General features: G+C 39.2%; 1 protein-coding gene across 1 annotated transcript in view; it reads left to right on the top strand.

Annotated features, from left to right (window-relative positions):
* Positions 1-20,411, top strand: part of ABCA5 (ATP-binding cassette, sub-family A (ABC1), member 5) — a 96,174-nt gene that overhangs the window by 13,829 nt on the left and 61,934 nt on the right. The window contains exons 5-11 of the mRNA XM_006872293.1: positions 1,141-1,370; positions 4,940-5,081; positions 6,735-6,923; positions 8,176-8,323; positions 11,408-11,576; positions 16,384-16,442; positions 18,141-18,251. Of these exons, the coding sequence (XP_006872355.1) occupies positions 1,141-1,370; positions 4,940-5,081; positions 6,735-6,923; positions 8,176-8,323; positions 11,408-11,576; positions 16,384-16,442; positions 18,141-18,251 (1,048 nt within the window). The remainder of the gene's footprint in view (positions 1-1,140; positions 1,371-4,939; positions 5,082-6,734; positions 6,924-8,175; positions 8,324-11,407; positions 11,577-16,383; positions 16,443-18,140; positions 18,252-20,411) is intronic.

Raw genomic sequence — 20,411 nt, 5'->3', positions numbered from 1 at the left:
ATCATTCATTAATTTCATTGCTGTGTAGTAAAATGATTGCAATACTAATACTCGACAGTAGTTTTAAGAAATAAGATGATGTATGTAGAATTGTCTTAAAAACTCATCAACATGGTATAAACTTATTGTAGATAAGTGTTGTTTGGTGCTGTGGAGTCAGTTCTGATTAATACCAACCTTGAGTACAACAGAACAAACATTGCCTAGTTCTGTGCCTTCCTAGCATTACACAAATTCAATAGTCTAGAAGTTTAAAATGTGGTGGGGTGTGCTTGCGTGTGGTGTTAAGTACCATTTCGATTCATAACAATGCCGTGTAGGGTTTCCGAGGCTGTAAATCTTTGTGGGAGCAGTTAAGCCTCATTTATCTTCCACGTAGCAGCTGTTGGTTCCAGACTGCTGACTAGTGCTTATCTTGAAGAACCCTTAGGAGTTTAAGGTGAAGACAGTGAAATATACGAGAGGGTTTCAATAAGTCTGTGGAAAAGTACCATTTTCTTTCCATTCCATTTTGTCCACAAACTTTCTGTCGCTCCCTGCATGGTGTGAGAGCATTTATCTATGTTTTAGCCAGAGACCTGAACCTCCACAGTGCCAGTCCAAACACTGGATGAAGAGGCAGGGCACACTCCCAGTAAACGTTCAGTTCTGTCTTGATTAGAAGTGTCACATGACATTGTTTTATTATTCTCTCTATTTACGCTGCATGCCTAGATTTTAAAACAATTAAATGACATGTGCTAATTAAAAGCACTTTTGAACAGAGTCTTTCTTTCATGGTACTAATAATCATCAATTAATGCTTCAATTTTGTGGGTGTATATTTTTGTTAAGATGAATTAATTGCTTGAGATGATGCTTGCACAGTTTTTAAAATGAATTCTTGAATCGGTGTTTGTGCACTTGCCAACTTGGCATGCCCACAGGCTGAGTTAACCAACACCAGCCTTTTCTTCTGTCTCGTGGAACTGGGAGAATTGGGGGAATTGGGGGCACTCACTGTGCTTCAGGTGTATAGATTGATCGGATTGTGTTGGTGCTCAGTAAATTTATGGACTCAATTTTGGAGTTGTGTCACATTTTATCAGAGTCTGTGATCATCATTAAATTAATTGACTATGTTTTCATTTTCTGTTGTAGTTGAAGACCAATGTTTCCCTGTGGAAGGAGCTGCAGTCAACGAAAGTTATCGTTATGGGAGAAGCTGCTATTGTGGAGATAGATACCTTTCCCCGAGGAGTAATTTTAATATACTTAGTTATAGCATTTTCACCTTTTGGATACTTTTTGGCAATTCACATTGTAGCCGAAAAAGAGAAAAAGTTAAAAGAATTTTTAAAGATAATGGGACTTCATGATACTGCCTTTTGGTATGTAATTAGAAATTTATTATTTAATGTAACTAACAACTGTATTAAATGTCAGCTACATCTTCAGAATTGCAAATTTGTTATTTACCTGACTTAATGTAGTCCTGGTCTGGTGCTGTAGGATAAGCACTGGACTGGTCGGCAGTTCAAACCCAATCAGCCGCTCCTTGGAAACCCTATGCAGGTTGCTATGAGTTGGAACTGATTCAACAACACTTTACAACAGTAACAACATGTAGTGCGGATCCTTTTTTTTTTTTTTTTTACAGTTACTGACTTTGTCTTGGAATTTAAAACTAGTCGCCAAGTTTCTGTAAATAATTGACCTATTTTTAACATACAGTAAAAAACTGTTGCCATGTAGATGACTCCGACCCGTGACAACCCGTCATGTGTCACAATACAACTATGCTTTCTGGAATTGTCAGTGGCTGATATTATGGGAAATAGATAAAAGGTCTTTTTTCCAAGGTACTTCTGTGCGGACTTGAACCGCTAACCTTTCAGTTAGCAGTCGGGTGCAGTAACCATTTGCAGCCATATAGTTTGTTTTTCAGAATTTTATTGTAATTGTTTTAACACTTTACATAATGAGGTCCCTGTATGTAGCTTATTTTCTTGTTATTTTAGAAGTGATTAGATTTTGAGATGCATTGTGTTATTATTTTGTGGTTAAGTTAGCTGGATGATTTTAGACAAATCAATCTCATAGTGCCTCAGCTTTGCCCCTATAAAATAATGGATTCAACTTTGTCAATTTAGGGTCACCCCTAGTTCAGTGATTTTTAAGATAGTGGTGTTGTGGTGTGCTGTGGAGTCGGTTCTGACTCATAGTGACCCTGCATAGGGTTTCCCAGGCTGTAAATTTTTATAGGAACAGAAAGCCTCATCTTTCTTCTGCAGAGCAGCTGGTAGTTTCAAACTGCTGACCTTGAGGTTAGCAGCTTGACTTGTAACCACTATATTACCAGAGCTCCATTTAACATGGTATTGTCCCCAAAATCACGATCTGCTAACCCAGAAGAAAAAAATGAAATGAAACTAAATGCAAGTTTCCACTTCTCCATCCGAAATAGGGTATTCCTTTGAAACCCTTGGTAAGCCCAAGTCGTATAGAGTGAACAAGTGATCACCATTAATTTCTCTGGGGAAAATATTTGAGCATTCCCAGACTCCAAACCAAATGCATTATCATTAAGTGGGCCCTGTAAGACAGAGTACAACTACTCCGTAGATTTTCTGAGACTGTAAGTCTACAGGGTCAAACAGCTTCATCTTTTTCCCATGAAGTGGCTGATGGTCTTGAACTACCTTCCTTGCAGTTAGCCCAACACTGAACCTACTGCACCACCAGACCTACAAATAACCTACCAAATCACACACATCATTTTTAATTAACTGGCCCACTGCCATCAAGGCAATTCTGACTCACAGTGACCCTACAGGACAGAATAGAACTGCTTCATGCCATCTTGTTGTTAAGTGCCTATGAGTCGGTTCCAACAGCTGGTAGATTTGAGCCTCCACCTTGCAGTTCAAATCGACCTTGTATTCTGGTCACTTATCCTACAAAGTAACACCAGGACTCCTCATGTAATTTATGAGGCTGTAAATCATAATGGAAGCAGACAGCATCTTCTTGCTTCAGTGGAGTGGCTGGTGGGTTTGAACTGCTGACCTTTAGGTTCGCAGTCCAACACTTTAACCAGTGCACTACCAGGGCTGCTTAAATAACACGTAAACAACAGTTCAAAGCTCTTGCTGCTTATGCTGGGATGCTGAGTGTAGTTCCAGGGGAAGGAGCTTGGCGGTGCCACTCTTTCTGCTCAGGGGCCTGCTGTCTTCAGTGGCTTTTGCTGTCCACCAAGTTCTGAGTGGTGTCTTTTAGCCTTTTTTTTTAAATAAAAGCAAAAGTCCTCTGCAGATTTCTTTCAGTTAGTGAAAACAAGCACTACTATTGTTGTTGTTAAGTGCCGTCGAGTCAGTTCTGACTCACAGCAACCCTATATAGGGATTCCAAGGAGCGGCTGGTGAGCTTGAACCACCGACCTTGCAGTTCAAAATTTGCAGTCCAGTGCATTAACCCACAGTGCCACACCAGGGCTCTTATAGGTCTTTCATAAAAGTGAACTCTTGGTGTAAAGTTGAACCGTCGCAATGTGGAGGGTACCTGGACTATGGTAACTCCATTAAGCTCTGACTTGAAGAGTAACTGGTGTCAATTCTGGCTCATTTATTATTGCTCTTCATCTCTCATGGTGTAAAGTTCGTAATTCTGATGTTGAGTAACGAGGTAGCCTTTATTATTTGGAGAAACAAAAGCCTTGAAAGATTTCATTATAGCTCATGTTCTAAAGAAAATTATTATATCGACTTCTTAAGTTCTTTTGTACTTAAATAAAATTAGAGGTGTTGTGCACTATGGAACTTTAGAAAATGTTGTTGAAGCATATTGTTGTTGTTGTTTATATGTGGCAGAGTCAGTTTAGGCTCGTAGTGGCCCTGCATAGGGTTTCCATGGAGTGGCTGCCGATCTTACGGCTAGCATTCCAGTGCTTATCCTTTAGTGCCACACCAGGACTGCAAACTGCTATTAATCTTTAAGATTTTCTTTGACCTTTTGAGAGAGAATCAGCATTTTATTATTGTATTAGATTACACTTTCACCTGTAACTTAACCAGTACTGTACTTCTATTATGAAGAATATTAATTTTTAGTACATAAACACATACAGGAGCCCTGTGGTGCTGTAGGATAAGCTCTGGACTGCTAATTGCAAGATCGGCAGTTCAAATCCACCAGCCACTCCACAGGAGAAAGGAAGCTTTCTGCTCCCATAAAGATGTATAGCTTTTGTTGTTGTTGTTGTTAGGTGCCATCGAGTTGGTACCAATTCATAGCAACCCTATGCACAACAGAGTGAAACACTGCCCGATCCTGGGTCAACCTCACAATTGTTGCCACAATTGAGCCCATTGATACTGCTACTTTGCCAGTCCATCTCGTTGGGGATCTTCCTCTTTTTCTCTGACCCTCCACCTCACCAAACATGACATTCTTCTCCAGAGACTGGTCCCTTTTGATAATATGTCCGAAGTATGAGAGACGAAGTTTGGCCATTCTGGTCTCCAAGGAGCACTCTGGCTGCACTTCTTCCAGCACAGATCTGTTTGTTCTTTTGGCAGCCCATGGCACTTTCAATATTCTCCTCCAGCACCATAACTCAAGAGCATCAATTTTTCTACGGTCTTCCTTATTCACTGTCGAGCTTTCGCATGCATATGAGGTTATTGAAAATACCATGACTTGGATCAGGCGCACCTTAGTCTTCAAGCTGACATCTTGGCTCTGTACAGCCTTGGAAACCCTATATACATGGTCACTATGACTCAGCATTGACTTTATTGTGCTTGGTTGTTTGTTTGGGGTTTTAAACGTATACAGATAAATAATGGACTTATGGGAAAATAAAATGGCAAGAATAAAGCTGAAGTAGTTTTTTCAGATGTTTTTAACTGGACGCTTGTGCCTTTGGACCATGACGTCCTTGTCCCTCTTCCCCTCTTAGGCTTTCCTGGGTCCTTCTGTATACGAGTCTGATTTTCCTCATGTCCCTCCTCATGGCAGTCATCGCAACGGCCTCCTCATTATTCCCGCAAAGTAGCTGCTTCGTGATCTTTCTACTCTTTTTCCTGTATGGGCTATCATCTGTAAGTATTGCGGTTTGGAATAGGAATAAAGAACTGTGAAAAGACTGATTCACATAGAAACCATGGTTAGTTGTTACAGTTTATCTCCCCTAAAAGGTTGGTTGTTCCTAAGGGATTGATAAATGTTGAGCATCACCGTAACTCATTTTTTAGGAAAAAGTACAAACATGGTCTCAGGTTAAAAGCTGAACTTAATTATAGGATGCAGTTCACCCCCATATTCCTAAGAATCTTTTACTATCTACATATAATCATGTGTATAATTAAGATTGTCGTGTGTGAACATTTTCCCGCTGCTTTCATGTAATTCTGAGTGTGTCAGTATAATTTATGCTAAAAGATAATGATGTTTAAGGATGTATCTTCTAATGGAGACAGAGATGATGACGTGGACAGATGGAGTGCTTGGGGACTCTGGACTCAGGGAGGGAGAGGGGCTGTGTGCTGACGGCCAGGGGGCAGGCCTGTGGGAGTGTACTCTTTGGTTGTCTGATGATGCATGGAGGGAATTGTAATCATTTCAGTGAATTAAAATACGATAGGATGAATGTAAAGCTGGTGTTCTCCCATGTAAACTCACATAATTCACAATAAAAACTTAAAAAAAAAAATAAAAAAGATATGTCTTCTTAGGTATAACTCTCTAGTAGTATTGCCACTCATCTAGTGTATTGATTAAATACAGACTGTTAGCGAGCAGCCTTGGTTTTCAGTGGTTCCACTGATATTCTGGAGTCCTGGTCTGGTGCTGTGGGTTAATGTTCCTGACTGCAAAGCTGTTTGAACTGCAAGGTTGGTGGTTCAAGCTCACCAGCCACTCCTCGAAAACCCTATACCGGGTTGCTATGGGTCAGAACTGACTCCACGGCGCTTAACAATAACAAGTTGTAAATGAGCTAAAACTTTCCAGAGTCCTGAATGAGAACCAATGAGTTATTGGTGCTTATTCGTCTAAAAATCCATTAACGCGTGAGTAGTGTATATAGAAACATATAAATAACATACAAGTAACAGGAGTCCTGGTGTGGTGCCATAGGATAAGCACTCGATCTCAAGGTTGGTTTAAATGACAAGGCAAGGTAGGCAGTTCAAACTCACCAGCTATTGCCTCGGAAACCCTATCCAGGGTCGCTATGGCTTGGAACTGACTCAGCGGCACTTAACAACAGCAGTTATATTCTGATTGGGTTATTACATGCGCGTGCTGTACCAGGTGTTACATATTTTTTAAATGGTAAATTAAAAATAATTCATATACTTGTAGGTGTGATTACCTGGTTTTTAACTGCTTATGGATCTTACCAGCACAGTAAGATGAAAAGATGAGTTCTGAACTTTTGTAAACTTGTTGACTTACAGTTTTGTTCACCTATGTCTGTATCTAACCTCAAAATGCGCTCTTGATAGTTTCTGTAAGTGTAGAATTGACCATATTTGCCTACTATCTAGATAAAATGCCATTTTTGTATTTGTCACATTAATTGCTTTCTTATCTGTGTCACTATTTAAGTGAGAAAAACCATTTTATTTGGGAATCGTTTTTTAAATGTATTTTCCAAAGGAAAGAGCTTGTTCTCACAAGTAAAATTTAATTTTTATTTTCACACTAAGATATACGAACAATGCATTAATCTTAGCTTTTATATCTTACAGGTTTTCTTTGCATTAATGCTGACGCCTCTGTTTAAAAAATCAAAACACGTGGGAATAGTTGAATTTTTAGTCACGGTGGCTTTCGGATTTGTTGGCCTTTTGATAGTCCTTATGGACAATTTCCCCAAATCCTTAGTGTGGCTTTTCTGCCCCTTCTGTCAGTGTACTTTTTTGATTGGCATTGCACAGGTAGGTGACAGCTATTTACCTTGCATTTCCTAAGTATTTTCTTTGCTCTCGTTCCATGTAGCCAGGTGACATTGGGTCAGTTCTGATTGACAGTGACAGTGAAACTGCCCTGTAGGATTCTCTTGGCTGTGATTTTTATGGAAGCAGATTGTTGGTGTTTTTTGTTTGTATGTTTGTTTTTCATCCCCGCATACTCTCTTGGACTCCTGGTATGGCGTTGTAGGAGAAGTACTGGACTTCAAACCACAAGGTTGGTGGTTCAAACCCACTGTTCCTCAGAAATCCTGTAAAGGGTTGCTATCAGTCAGCATCAACTTGATGGCACTTAATAACAACTCTCTTCGTGGGTTCAGACGGCCAACCATTTGGTTCGAAATCAAGCATTTAACTATTGCACTACCAATTTTCATGTATGTAGCATCATGTTGTTGTTGTTGTTATGTGCCGTGGAGTCAGTTCCGACTCATAGCGACCCTGTACAGGGTTTCTGAGGCTGTAAGTCTTTACGGGAGCAGAAAACCTCATCTTTCTCCCATGGAACAGCTGGTAGCTTCGAACTGCTGACCTTGAGGTTCGCAACCCGATTCGTAACCACTACACTACCAGAGCTCCTTATGTAGCATCATACATACCTTTAATTTTTAAAAACAGTTTTGAAATTTCAGCTTGAGAAAGGAATGATGTTTGAATATCATTCCACATTCTATTTCTGCCTTCATTTATATTTTCTTCCTTTTTAAGTTATTCATTGGAAAACTCTTCATTTATAACTACCCGTTGTAATATTGGAAAAGTGTTGACCATAATGCTATTCTCTAATACAAAACTTGGAGACCTGGTGTGGCGCTGTTGGAAAAGCACTGAACTGCTAATCACAAGGTTGGTGGTTCAAACCCACCAGCCACACCTCGAAAGTTCTTTATAGGATCTCTTTGAGTTGGAACCAACTTGATGACATTGAACAACAACAGCAATACTAAACTCGATCGAGATCTTCATGAGTCGTATCATTTACATTGCTCGAGTTCCTGCTAACACCATAGTGTTTCATTTTGCAGTCAAGGTGGGAGAGGTAAAGGCATTACAACTGGAGGGATCTTAGTCTAAGAAGCACAGCATTTAAAACATGATTGAAAGGCATTGTTACGTCAGAGCTGAATTTTAGTAAAGCATCTATTGTTTCCTTTAGAAATTCCAGTTACTAATTTAGAAGATTGTTAACAAATACTTCTGGTGTTTCTATTTTTTTTAGGTCATGCATTTAGAAGACTTTAATGAAGGTGCTTTGTTTTCTAACGTGGCAGAAGGCCCGTATCCTCTCATTGTTACCCTGATCATGCTAGCACTTAATAGTACATTTTACGTCCTCATGGCTGTCTATCTTGATCAAGTCATTCCAGGTATGCAGGTGATTGCTGGGCTTTGTTGTCTAACTGTCTGGCTTCGTTTTAGCCCATGTAGGGTCAACTTGTTTAGTTTTTCCTAACCAGAGTACTCAAAGTCACATTCATTGTTAAAGCTTTTCGGTCACTTTCAGCATAGTGGACTGAGTTGGGCTACTAACCGCAAGGTCAGTAGTTTGAATCTGCCAGACACTCTGCGTGAAAAGGATGAGACTTTCTGCTCCCCTAGAGATGTACACCCTCGGAAACCCTGTACAGGGTCGCTATGGGTCGGAACCGACTCGATGGCACTTAACAACAACAACAAGAGATGTACAGTTCAGGTGTGGTGCTGTGGGTTAACGCGCCAGACTGCAAAGCCGTGTGAACTGCAAGGTCGGCGATTCAAGCTCACCACCAGCTGCTCCTCGGAATCCCTATACAGGGAACTGACTAGATGGCACTTAACAACAATAAAGATGTACAGGGTCACTGTGAATTAGAACCGAGTTGGTGGCACACAACCACCACCACCATCTCTTTTACCTTGCGCCGTAGCCACTTCTGAACAGAAAATTGTGTAAAATGAGAAGAGTTTGTTTTGAAACCCTTCAGTTCCACACTCAACTTCTTAACCCAGCCCTTCCCTGTGTCAGCCTTTCTTGACTGAAGTATTTCGTTTTTATGCCCACTAAGGAGTCCTGGTGTGGTGCTGTGGGTTAGTGCACTGGACTGCAAGGTTGATTTGAACTGAAAAGTTGATGGTTCAAACTCACCAGCTGCTCCTCAGAAACCCTATACAGGGGGTTGCTATGAGTCTGAACTGACTTGATAGCATACAGCAACAAGGTCCACAACAATGAAGTAAGCTTGTGACTCTGATCATTCTTTTCATCTTCTCTTATGCATCTCTAATCCTTTAGCCAAAAAAGAACAAACCTCCCACACAGCTGTGCATCTGTTTAGATTCATAGTGAGCATGTCGGGCGGGCAGAGTAGAATTGCCCCGTGGGGCTTCCAAGGCCCTAAAGCTTTACTGAAGCCGACTACCACAGTTTTCTCCCATGGAGTGACAGTGGGCTGGAAACAGAAGGCTGCGAGTTAGGGATTGAGTGTTGTAACCTCTACGTCACCGACTCCTAGAGATGCAGTGAGACTAGCAAATATCCAACAACCTTTTCTTTTTCTCCTTGAGTTCTTCGTTACTCCTGTGTACATTCTAGACTTACACTGTCTTATTTGGTAACCACTATGTAGAGTCCTGGCGTGGTGTTGTAGGATGAGCGCTGGACTGCTCACCTCAAGGCCAGTGATTCAAAGTCAACCAGTCGCTCCTCAGATACCCTGTAAAGTGTTACTATGAGTCAGAACCAACTTGATGCCACTTAACAACGACAACAGCCACATGTGGTTTTTAAATTGAAATTAACATAAACTTAGACCAGTTTATTTCCTTCATGGTGGTGGTGGTGTGCCGTGGAGTCGGTTCTAACTCTTAAACAACCCTGATAGGGTTTCCAAGGCTGTAAAGCTTTACAGGAGCAGAAAGCCTCATCTTTCTCCCATGGAACCACTGGTAGTTTCGAACTGCTGACCGTGAGGTTAGCAGCCTGTCTCGTAACCACTACACTACCAGAGCTCCTTTTCCTCAGTAGTAGGAGCCACATTTCAGTTGCTCAGTAGCCACATATATGACTGACTGTACAGTATAGGTCAAGAACATTACCATCATCACAAAAGTTCTGTTGTTGTTGTGAAGTGCCATCAAGTCGGTTCTGACCCACAGTGACCCTGTATAGGGGTTCCAAGGAGCAGCTGGTGAGCTTGAACCACCATCCTTGAAGTTTAAATGGCAGATGGAGGTCTATTGGCTACTGCTACCTAGTTTCCTACCTGTAGTCTGTCAAAGACATTATACCTCTCTCCTATCAAGTCACTCACCAGCTCCCAACCCTGGCCTAGCACATCCTCATGATTAGGGAGAGACTTTGTGTCTGTAGGACATTTCTACATGTCATCTGTCACTGCCAGCCTTCCCTCCTAACTGTACATTCAGATCCATCCATGCAGCCCTATTTACTTACTCAATCCCATCCCAACAGTTCAGACTGGAGCCAGCTATTCCCATTGGCTCAAGCAGGCAGGATTTAAAAGGAAGGCCAGAGCTAGAGTGGGCCCCAGGTTGAGCTGATTTAACTCAGTGATGTCGTCAGCAACACATTGTTTTCTGTGCTTTGCCACCTTTGTCTCAGAGTCTGGCGGGTTTGCTTTCCTCGTGATTGCATGCAGTGACAGTTTTTTTTGGTTTTGTTTGTGTGTTTGTGCTTAATGAGAAAGGGGGAGGGAAACTTTCCCCTAACTAAGCCCCGTGGTTCCCTCTGATTGGTTAAATGCTTAATGCCAGAGCAGTGACATTCACTAGCAAAGGCCAAGTACTGGTGGGCTTCAGATTAATTTGTGTCTTTTCTGTAGTTGGGATCAGAGCCTTATGTGCTTGTAGGCCATTTTTAAATGGAGGGTATAGATTTTGGGGGGAGGGAGAAGGTGGACAGCTGCTACGTTAGCACCAGTTACTGTCTATCATATGTAAATCTCCTTTTCTCCAGTAGCTGTTGCTGCAATCTTGATTCTGAATGGTCTGCCCCCAAAACTATCTATGTCCACTTTCTAAATGCTATCTACTCGGATTTTCATGAACTGTCTACAGTGGTTCCCAATCAAGCCTTCAGAATACATCCCCTAGCCAGATACAAACTTTCCATGTTTTGAACTCTTGTTAGAATCATTCATAGCAATGCCATTGTGTTAAAGCCATATTTGTAGTTCCTGAAGAACAGAGCGTGTGCTTTTCTGACGTTTGGATTCCCATGAACTTTGAGTAACTCTGCAGCTCTCCATGGACTGCAATTATTGGTCAATAAAACTTAGATTATCACATAAATTGATTTAGTACTTTATCTGTATCTTTATGTTAAATTTAGATGGTCCTGACTCGACGGCACTTAACAACAACAACAAATGCTTCAAGTACTGCTTTTACCTATGATTTCAAAATGAATTTTCAGGAATGAAAATTTCTGTTTGTTTTTTTTTCATTTCTAGGTGAATTTGGCTTACGGAGATCATCTTTCTATTTTCTGAAACCCTCATATTGGTCAAAGAACAAAAGAAATTATAAGGAATTATCAGAAGGCAATGTGAATGGGAGTATTACTTTTAGTGAAATTGTTGAGCCTGTTTCTTCAGAATTTCTAGGGAAAGAAGCCATCAGGTATGATGGAGTATGACAAGTGAACTAGAAAAACTGCCAATGGAATCTGACGCATTTAAATTCTGTCTTTTAATTGATGTATATAAATATACTTGAGATTGCGTAGACAGGTCATGTGATTTCTAAAATACAGTATTGATTGGGGTTTAAAAATTTTTATTTTGTTTGAAATCACTCAGAATTAAGGTTAGTGCTAGAATTGAAATTATGTTTCAGTGGATATTTTTAAAAGGAATAAAACCAATGCTTATGGAATTAGGCTGTTTAAAGTATTTATTCATTATGTAGATTGGTAATGATTAAATATGGACTTCAGTTCTATTCGTGCATACTTTGTTTGAGCATATTAAATGAGTCATCGTTAATTTTATAGAACCTTGTTGTTGTTAAGTACTATTGTGCCAGTACCAATTCATAGTGATCATATATAGGGATGGCTGTAGAACCTTGTTGTTGTTGTTAGGTGCCGTCTAGTAAGTTCTGACTCATAGCAACCCTCTGCACAACACAATGAAACACTGCCCGATCCTTAACCATCGTCCTTACAATTGTTACATTTGAGCGCATTGTTGCTGCCACTGGGCAAATCCATCTCTTTGGGAGATCTTCTTCTTTATCGCAGATCTTCCACTTTATCAAGCTTGATGTCCTTCTCCAGGGACTGGTCCCTCCTGATAATATGTCCAGAGTATGAGAGACAAAATCTCACCATCTGTCTTCTAAGGAGCCTTGTAACTGTGCTTCTTCTAACACACATTTGTTTGCTACTCTAGTATTCCATGGTACTATTAATATTTCTCCCCAACACCATAACTCAAATGCATCAACTCTTCTATGGTCTTCCTTATTCACTGTCCAATTTTCACATGTCTATGAGGCTTTTGAAAATGCCATGGCTTGGGTCAGATGCTCCTTAGTCCTCAAACTGACATCTTTGCTCTTGAACACTTTGAAGAGGTCTTGTGCAGCAGATTTGCCTAATGAAATACGTCATTTGATTTCTTGACTGCTGCTTTCATGAGTGTTGATGATTGGTTTGAGCAAAATGAAGTCTTTGGCAAATTCAATTTTCTCTCCATTTATCTTGATGTTAGTGGTGAGGATTTTTCTTTTGTTTTCACTGAGGTGCAACCCATACTGAAAGTTGTGACCTTTGATATTCATCAGTAAGTATTTAAAGTCCTCTTCACTTTTGGCAAGCAAGTTTGGATTATTTGCACATCACAGGTTGTTAGTGAATCTTCCTCTAATCATAATGCCACATACTTCTTCATATAGTCCAGCTTCTCGGATTATTGTCTCAGTATACAGATTGAATAAATGTGGAGATAGAATACAACCATGGTGGACACCTTTCCTGATTTTAAAGCATTCAGTGTCCCTTTGTTCTGTTTGAATGACTGCCTCTTGGTCTAGGTACAGTTTCCTCATGAGCACAATTAAATGTTTTGGAATATCTGTTCTTCACAATGTTATCCATACTTGATCCTGATCCACACGGTAAAAACCTTTGCATAGTCAATAAAGTACAGGTAAACATCTTCCTTGTATTCTCTGCTTTCAGTCAAGATCATCTGACGTTAGCAGTGATAGTCCTCATCTCACGCCCTTGTCTGAATCTGCCTAGAACCTCTGGCAGTTCCGTTAATGTAATGTTGCAGCCGTTTTTTTGAATTATCTTTAGCTAAATTTTACTTGTGTGTAATAGTAATGAAATTGTCTGATGATTTGTGCATTCCATTTGGAATGGGCACAGATAGGGATCTCTTCTAATCAGTTGACCAGGTAGATTTCTTGGCATAGATGAGTGAGTGCCTCTAGTGCTCCTTCAGTTTTGTGTTCTGTCAATTCCCGGGTCCTGGTTCTTTACCAATGCCTCTTTACACCTTGGACTTCTTCTTTCAACACCATTGGCTCTTGCTCATATGTTGTTGTTGTTCAGTACCGTGGAGTTGGTTCTGACTCATAGTGATCCTGCACAGGGTTTCCGAGGCTGTAAATCTTTACGGGAGCAGAACTACTCATCTTTCTCCTGCAGAACGGCTGGTAGTTTCGAACTGCCGATCTTGAGGTTAGCAGCCCGATTTGTAATCACTACGCTACCAGAGCTCCTTCTTGATCATATGCTACCTCTTAAAATGGTTGACCACGGACCATTTCTTTTTGGTACAGTGAAACTGTGTATTCCTTCCATCTTCTTTTGATGTTTTCTGCATTGTTGAATATTTTGCCCATATTGCGGGTGTTGTTAAATGCCATCAAGTCTGTTCCAACTCAGAGCAAACCTGTATAGGGTTTCCAAGGAGCGGCTGGTGAGTTTGAACCGCCAAACTTGTGGTCCAGTGCTTTAACCCATAGTGCCACACCCTGAATACTTCAAATAGAAGTTTGGCTGTTTTTCCTCAGTTCTTTCAGCTTGAGAAAAGCTGAACACGTTCTTCCCTTTTGGTTTTCTAACTCCAGGTCTTTGCACATTTCATTAGAATATTGACTTTGTCTTCTCGAGCTGCCCTTTGACATTTTCTGTTTAGCTCCTTTGCCTCCTCATTTCATCCATTTGCTTTAGCAATTCTATGCTGGAGAGCAAGTTTCAGAGTCTCATCTGACATTGATTTTGGTCTTTTCTGTCTTTCTTGTCTTCTTAATGACTTTTTGTTTTCTTTGTATCATGCTTTTGATGTTATCCAAAAGTTCTTCTGGTCTTTGGTCATTGGTTTCTAATATATCAGGTCTGCTCTGAGATGATCTCTGAATTCAGATGAGATATGCTCAAGTTCCTATTTTTAGCTTTGAGGGACTTTTTTCTCATTTTCTTCAGCTTCAGCCTGCATTTAACTATGAGCAGTTACCGTTCTACAGTCTGCCCCTGGCTTTTTTTTTTTGGCTGATGATAGGGAACTTTCCCTATCGTCTCTTTCCACAGATACAGTCGATTTGATTTCTTTGTATTTCATTTGGTGAGGTGTATAGTCGTCTTTCATGTTGCTTAAAAAGGCATTTGCAATGAAGAAGTCATCATGAAATCTCCAGTATCATTTCCGTCACCAACTGATCCTTCCTGTTTGTTTCCAATATTTGCATTCCAATCACTTAGCAATTATCAGTGCATGTTGATTGCATGTCTGATAAATTTCAGACTGAAGAAATTGGTAGAAGTCTTCAATTTCATCATCACTGGCTTTACTGGTTGGTATGTGAATTTTAATAATAGTGACAATAACTGGTCTTCCTTGTATGCCTATGAATATTATCCTATCACAGACAGCATTATAGTTCAAGATTTTTGTTGTTGTGTGCCGTCGAGTCAGTTCCAACTCATAGTGACCTTGTATTGGGTTTCCAAGGAGCTGTTGGTGAGCCTGAACCACTGACCTTGGGGTTCAAACGGACCTTGCAGTCCACTGCAGTAACCCACAGCGCCACACCAGGACTCCATATTTCGAAGTAGTCTTTGGAATGTTCTTTTTGATGGTGAATGTGATGCAATTCTGCTTTATTTTTTTTATTCCTGTCCTAGTAAGCCATATGAAATAGTTAATACCAGTCCATTTCAGCTCAGTAATTCCTAGGATATTGATTTTTAAGAATTCACTTTCATTTTTGATAGCTTCCAATTTCCCTAGGGTCATACTTCATAAATTTCATGTTCCAATTATTAATGGATGTTTACAGTTGTCTCTCCAGGATTTGAGTTGTTCCCCATCCATTATGAAGGTCCTGAAAGCTTTATTCCATTCACGTCATCATGGTCAACTCTGACTTTGAGAAGGCAAGCTGTTCACCAGCTGTATTTTGAATGCCTTCCTGCCTGAGGGGCTCATCTTCCAGAACATTTGACAATATTCTGGGGCTAGCTGACAGTGTTTCACTGCTATTCATAAGGTTCTCAGTGATTAAACAATCTTATGTAGTCCACTTCTCCTTCTTCTTAGTTTGTCTTAGTCTATAAACTCCTCTGAAACCTGTCACCATGGGTGACCCTGCTGGTATTTCAAACACCAGAGGCATAACTTTCAGCATCACAGCAACACACAAGCCACCACAGTACAACAAACTGACAGATAAGAGGTAGGGCTAGAACCTTAAGTAATTGTAATTAAAATTTTGTTTTAATTTTTGCAAACTCAAGAAATTCAGTATTATTCCTTGCTAGATCAATCAACACCAAATTAGATAATAAAAATAATAATGAAAAAGCACAGAAAAGATGGAAATAGAAAGATGGTGTATTGTATGTTCTTTCAGTTTATGAAAAGATTTATTAAATCAAAGGGAGAAATAAAATACTTCAGACCTTATCACTGGGCTAGTAATCTCACTTCCCAAGGATAAAATATGGACTAATTAGCTGAATCATGAATTCTTTAAAAAAAATATGTAAAAAATATCTGAAGTAGAATGAAGGAATTACTTCATGGTTTTAGCTAGTTGTGCTGATATGAAATGGCGTTCAATTTATATCCATTTTAGCAGATGCAATAAATGTTTTATTAATTATAAACAAAAAAAAAGTATCACAGATGGAAAGAAAACCACAAATTGCTAGACTCAATGACTTCGTTTTCTTTTTAGAATTTGTCTTAGAATAAAAAAGGAATGCATGACCCCCCTTAACGTGGAGAGGAGGGCTCGACTTTTATTACCTCTTTCAAATAATTTATTGTCAGCTTTTCTTGGTTCATTGTTTTAGTAGGAAAATAATTTCTTGTTACTATTAGATGTGACAGTTTTGATAAAATACTACATATATAACTGTACACACTTAAAATTGCTTTAAATACTCAAAGTAGAAAACTGTGTTTTTCAGAATCAGTGGCATTCAAAAGGCATACAGAAAAAACAGTGAAACTGTGGAGGCTTTGAGAAGTGAGTAGCTTTTCTAATATTCAGTCTATAATATCAAAGTACAAATGAAAATGCAATGGGAAATTTAAAATATCTGCCACAGTCTTCTTTCTTTTAGGAATGTTTTTATTCATTTATGTGATTTACATTCAGAGTAAAAAATAACAGTTATACAACATCAAAGTATAGTAAAAATAAAAAAAACCTAAATGAAAATTATTCAACTATTTGAACCAGTCTGTGTTCTCTTTCATTGAATTATTATGCTTGTGTATACATGTTACTTACTCTTTTGGAATGTATGTGTCTAACCCTATACATGGTTTTTCAGCCTTGGCACTATTGACATTTTTGGGGCAAGAGAATTTTTCCTTGTGGAGAACACCCCTGAGAATCGTAGGATGTTCAACAGTATCCCTGATCTCTACCCTTTTGCTCTCAGTAGCACCTTTCTATCCAATCCTGACAACTAGAAATGTTTTGAAGTTGTCCTCCAGTGTTTTCTTTCTCTAAGAGTCATGTAACTTCGGTTCTCACATTTAGGTCTTTGATCCATTTTGAGTCAGTGTTCGTATATGGTGTGAGGTATGGTTCCAGTTTCGTTCTTTTGCATGTGAAAACCCAGTTGTCCCTGCGCCACATGGAAGAATGACTGCTTTTTACTGGAGCAAAGATGTGATGGACACACCACATTCAGAGGGACTCAGCTTGTGTGTGTGTGTGTGTGTGTGTGTGTGTGTGTGTGTTGTGGGGCTGGAGAAGTAGCTGTTTAAAACTACCGCACGTACCAAGAAAGGAAAGACAAGAGCTTCCCAGAGAGGAGTACTGCTCCTTATAAATATGGTACTTATGCCGTTCTTGTGCAGAACTCTTGGACGTTTTTCTTCCTAATTTACCATGTGCCTTTTGTAACCTATATACAAAACCTATATACAGGTAGTCCCAGATTTATGACATGTTCACCTTGGGACGAACTGCACTTTACAACTGTCGAGGTTTTTTTTGGGGGGGTACCTCATATTCAGTAGCACTATTTACTGTATTTACAGTGTTGCAAGTACATAATCTGGTAATGTATCAATCTCAGATGTTTACTGACATATGCTGAATGTTTTGATTTATTAAGATACAGATAATTAAAAGCAGTGATCTTGAAAACTGAAAACAAAACAACAAAAAATGAAACAAAACCCAGAGGTATTCAGTGTCCATCTTCAGTGTCCATCAGAAACGACTTGTGGCAATGTTGTCGAAATGGAACTCGGTCATAAGTTGGGGACCACCTGTATTAGGATGCTCCATTGACTTAATACTTTTCCTTTTTTACAAAACATTTACTTTGCCATTGCTGGACTATTGGCTAATTTCTAGGGTTTTGTATAAATCAATATACTTAACATCCCAGTAAATTACTGTGAAAATAAATTTTTGCTTGTCTATTTAAGTGTTTTAATACACTTTGGAATTCTGAAAAGTGAGGACAGGCAAAGCCCCATATATGTTATCTCCGAAATCATAGCAAAGTCTACTTTTGCGGACTTTCATGTCTGCTTATACTTTTAACTATATCAAAGGTTGATTTTTTTTTTTTTTTACTGCTGTAAAACATGATAGAAAAATTTAAATCTGTCTTTAAATTTATTTGACATACTTCACGATTTCTCCACAAATTTATGAATTCTTTTATATCTGATTCTTATTCTTCTTTCCCTGAACTAGACTTGTCATTTGATATATATGAAGGTCAGATTACTGCATTACTTGGCCACAGTGGAACAGGAAAGAGTACACTGATGAATATTCTTTGTGGACTTTGCCCGCCCTCTGATGGTGAGTTTTCTGATTTAAAAACAAAATCTCTTTTACGTGATTTTTAGCAATCATATGAGACTAATTTATATTTTCTCTTTTTCTTGACTATACATAGTTAGTTGATTTTCAATAAAAATTAAAATGATTTCATTATGTTTAATTAAGTAAAAGGATCTAATTCTGTACATATTTTTATCATATGTTTTATAAATTTATATGTGTTCATATTCAAGAAAAGATAAAATCGATAGCTATTTGAAAAGAAAAGAAGTCTATAGATTAAGTTGAAAAAATAGTACAAGTTTAAAAACGTGTAACAATGTGTCAAAAGGGAAAATAATGATATATGTGAATATCATATCCTAACACAGAATTTTAAGAGCGCGTCCTCAAAAGTATACTTTTGCTATTTTTCTTTTCTGTGAGAACTCAGTGTGTCAGCTACACAGTTCCCTGCTAAGCCAAGAGAGTGGTAAAGCAGCATATATATATATATTTTACTGCAAAAATGGATTTACTTTCCATGTATTGAATCCGCATCTCAATCTTTTACATCCAGATTAACTTTGAAAGTTAGTTTGATTCTGTTTTTTATTTTTAACTGTGTCACTATTGTATCTAATAATAAATATTCACATTAACATAATAATTATGACGTTCATTTGATTTTCCATACATGATCACATTTGACTGAGCAGTTTTTAAGAGGTCTATATAGCATAGTGCCCTTTCTGCTCATATCCAACTGCATGTACATCCAGGGGTCCCTAAGGTGAAAATCCCAGTTGGAGAATGGGATGACACAACTGTAACAGCTTCTCCCACAGGCAACTCACGTTTCTTGTATCCAAAGTGCTTGTGTTGCTAGATGGATCACGGTATAGTACACGTGGGTGTTAGGTGTCATTGCGTTGGTTCCGAGTCACAATGGCCTTACGCCAAACAGAAGAAAACAGTGCCTGATCCTGCTCCATCCTCACAGTTGTTACGCTTGAGCCCATTGCTGCTGACACTCTGTCAGTCCATCTCGTTGGTAATCTTCCTCTTGGTAGTTGACCCTCCACTTTACCAGGCGTGATGTCCTTCTCCAGGGACTGGTCTCTGTCTCCTGAGAACATGTCTAAAGTATGAGAGATAAGCGTTGCCATCCTGTCTTCTAACGAACATTCTAGCTGTACTTCTTCCAGGACGGATCTGTTTGTTCTTCCTGCAGTCCACGGTGCTTTTAATATTCTTCCCCAGTTCCATGATTCAAATCCATTGATTCGTCTGCAGTCTGCTTTGCTCTCTGTCCAACTTTTCACATGCATCTGAGGCTATTGAAAGTACCATGACTTAGGTCAGATGTACCTCATTCCTCAAACTGACACCTTTGCCCTTTAATACTTGAAAGAAGTCCTATGCAGCAGATTTGCCTAATGCAATAATATGTCAGTTGATTTCTTGATTGCTGTTTCTGTGAGTGTTGATTGGGGATCCAAGAAAAATGAAACCTTTGTCAATTTTAATCCATTTATCATGATGTTGGAGTCGTGGTGTGACGGTGTAGGATAAGCATTTGACCTCAAGACCAGTTTGAACTGCAAGATTGGCGGTTCAAGCTCACCAGCCGCTCCTCAGAAACCCTATACAGGGTCGCTATGAGTCAAAATCGACTCAAAGGCACTTGACAACAATCATGATATTATTTATTGGTCCAGTGGTGAGGATTTTTGTTTTCTTTACATTGAGGTGCAGTCCATACTGGAAGCTGTGGTCTTTGATTTTCATCAGTAAATAGATTAAGTTCTCTTTTCTTTCAGCAAGCAAGATTAAATCATCTGCATATCTCCAGTTGTTATATGAGTCTTCCTCCAATCCTGATGCCACGTTTTTCATAAAATCCAGTCTCTCGGATGATTTGCTCAGCGTGCAGATTGAATAAGTGGTGAAATAATACAATCCTGGTGAACACCTGATTTTAAACCATTCAGTATCCCCTAACGCCTGCCTCTGGGTCCATGTCCAGGTTCCACATGAGCACAATGAAGTGTTCTGGAATGCCTGTTCTTCACAGTTACCCATAGTTTCTCATGGCTCATACAGTCAAAAAATTTGGCATAGTCAATGAGGCGCAAGTAAACATTTTTTTTTTTTTTTGTATTTTCTGCTTTTAGCCAATATCCATCTGATGTCAGC

This window comes from Chrysochloris asiatica, unplaced genomic scaffold (genome assembly GCF_000296735.1).
Source record: "Chrysochloris asiatica unplaced genomic scaffold, ChrAsi1.0 scaffold00192, whole genome shotgun sequence".
Classification (NCBI taxonomy): Eukaryota; Metazoa; Chordata; class Mammalia; order Afrosoricida; family Chrysochloridae; genus Chrysochloris; species Chrysochloris asiatica.
The sequence above is the reverse complement of the archived record's forward strand: the minus strand, read 5'-3'. Positions and strand labels throughout refer to the sequence as shown.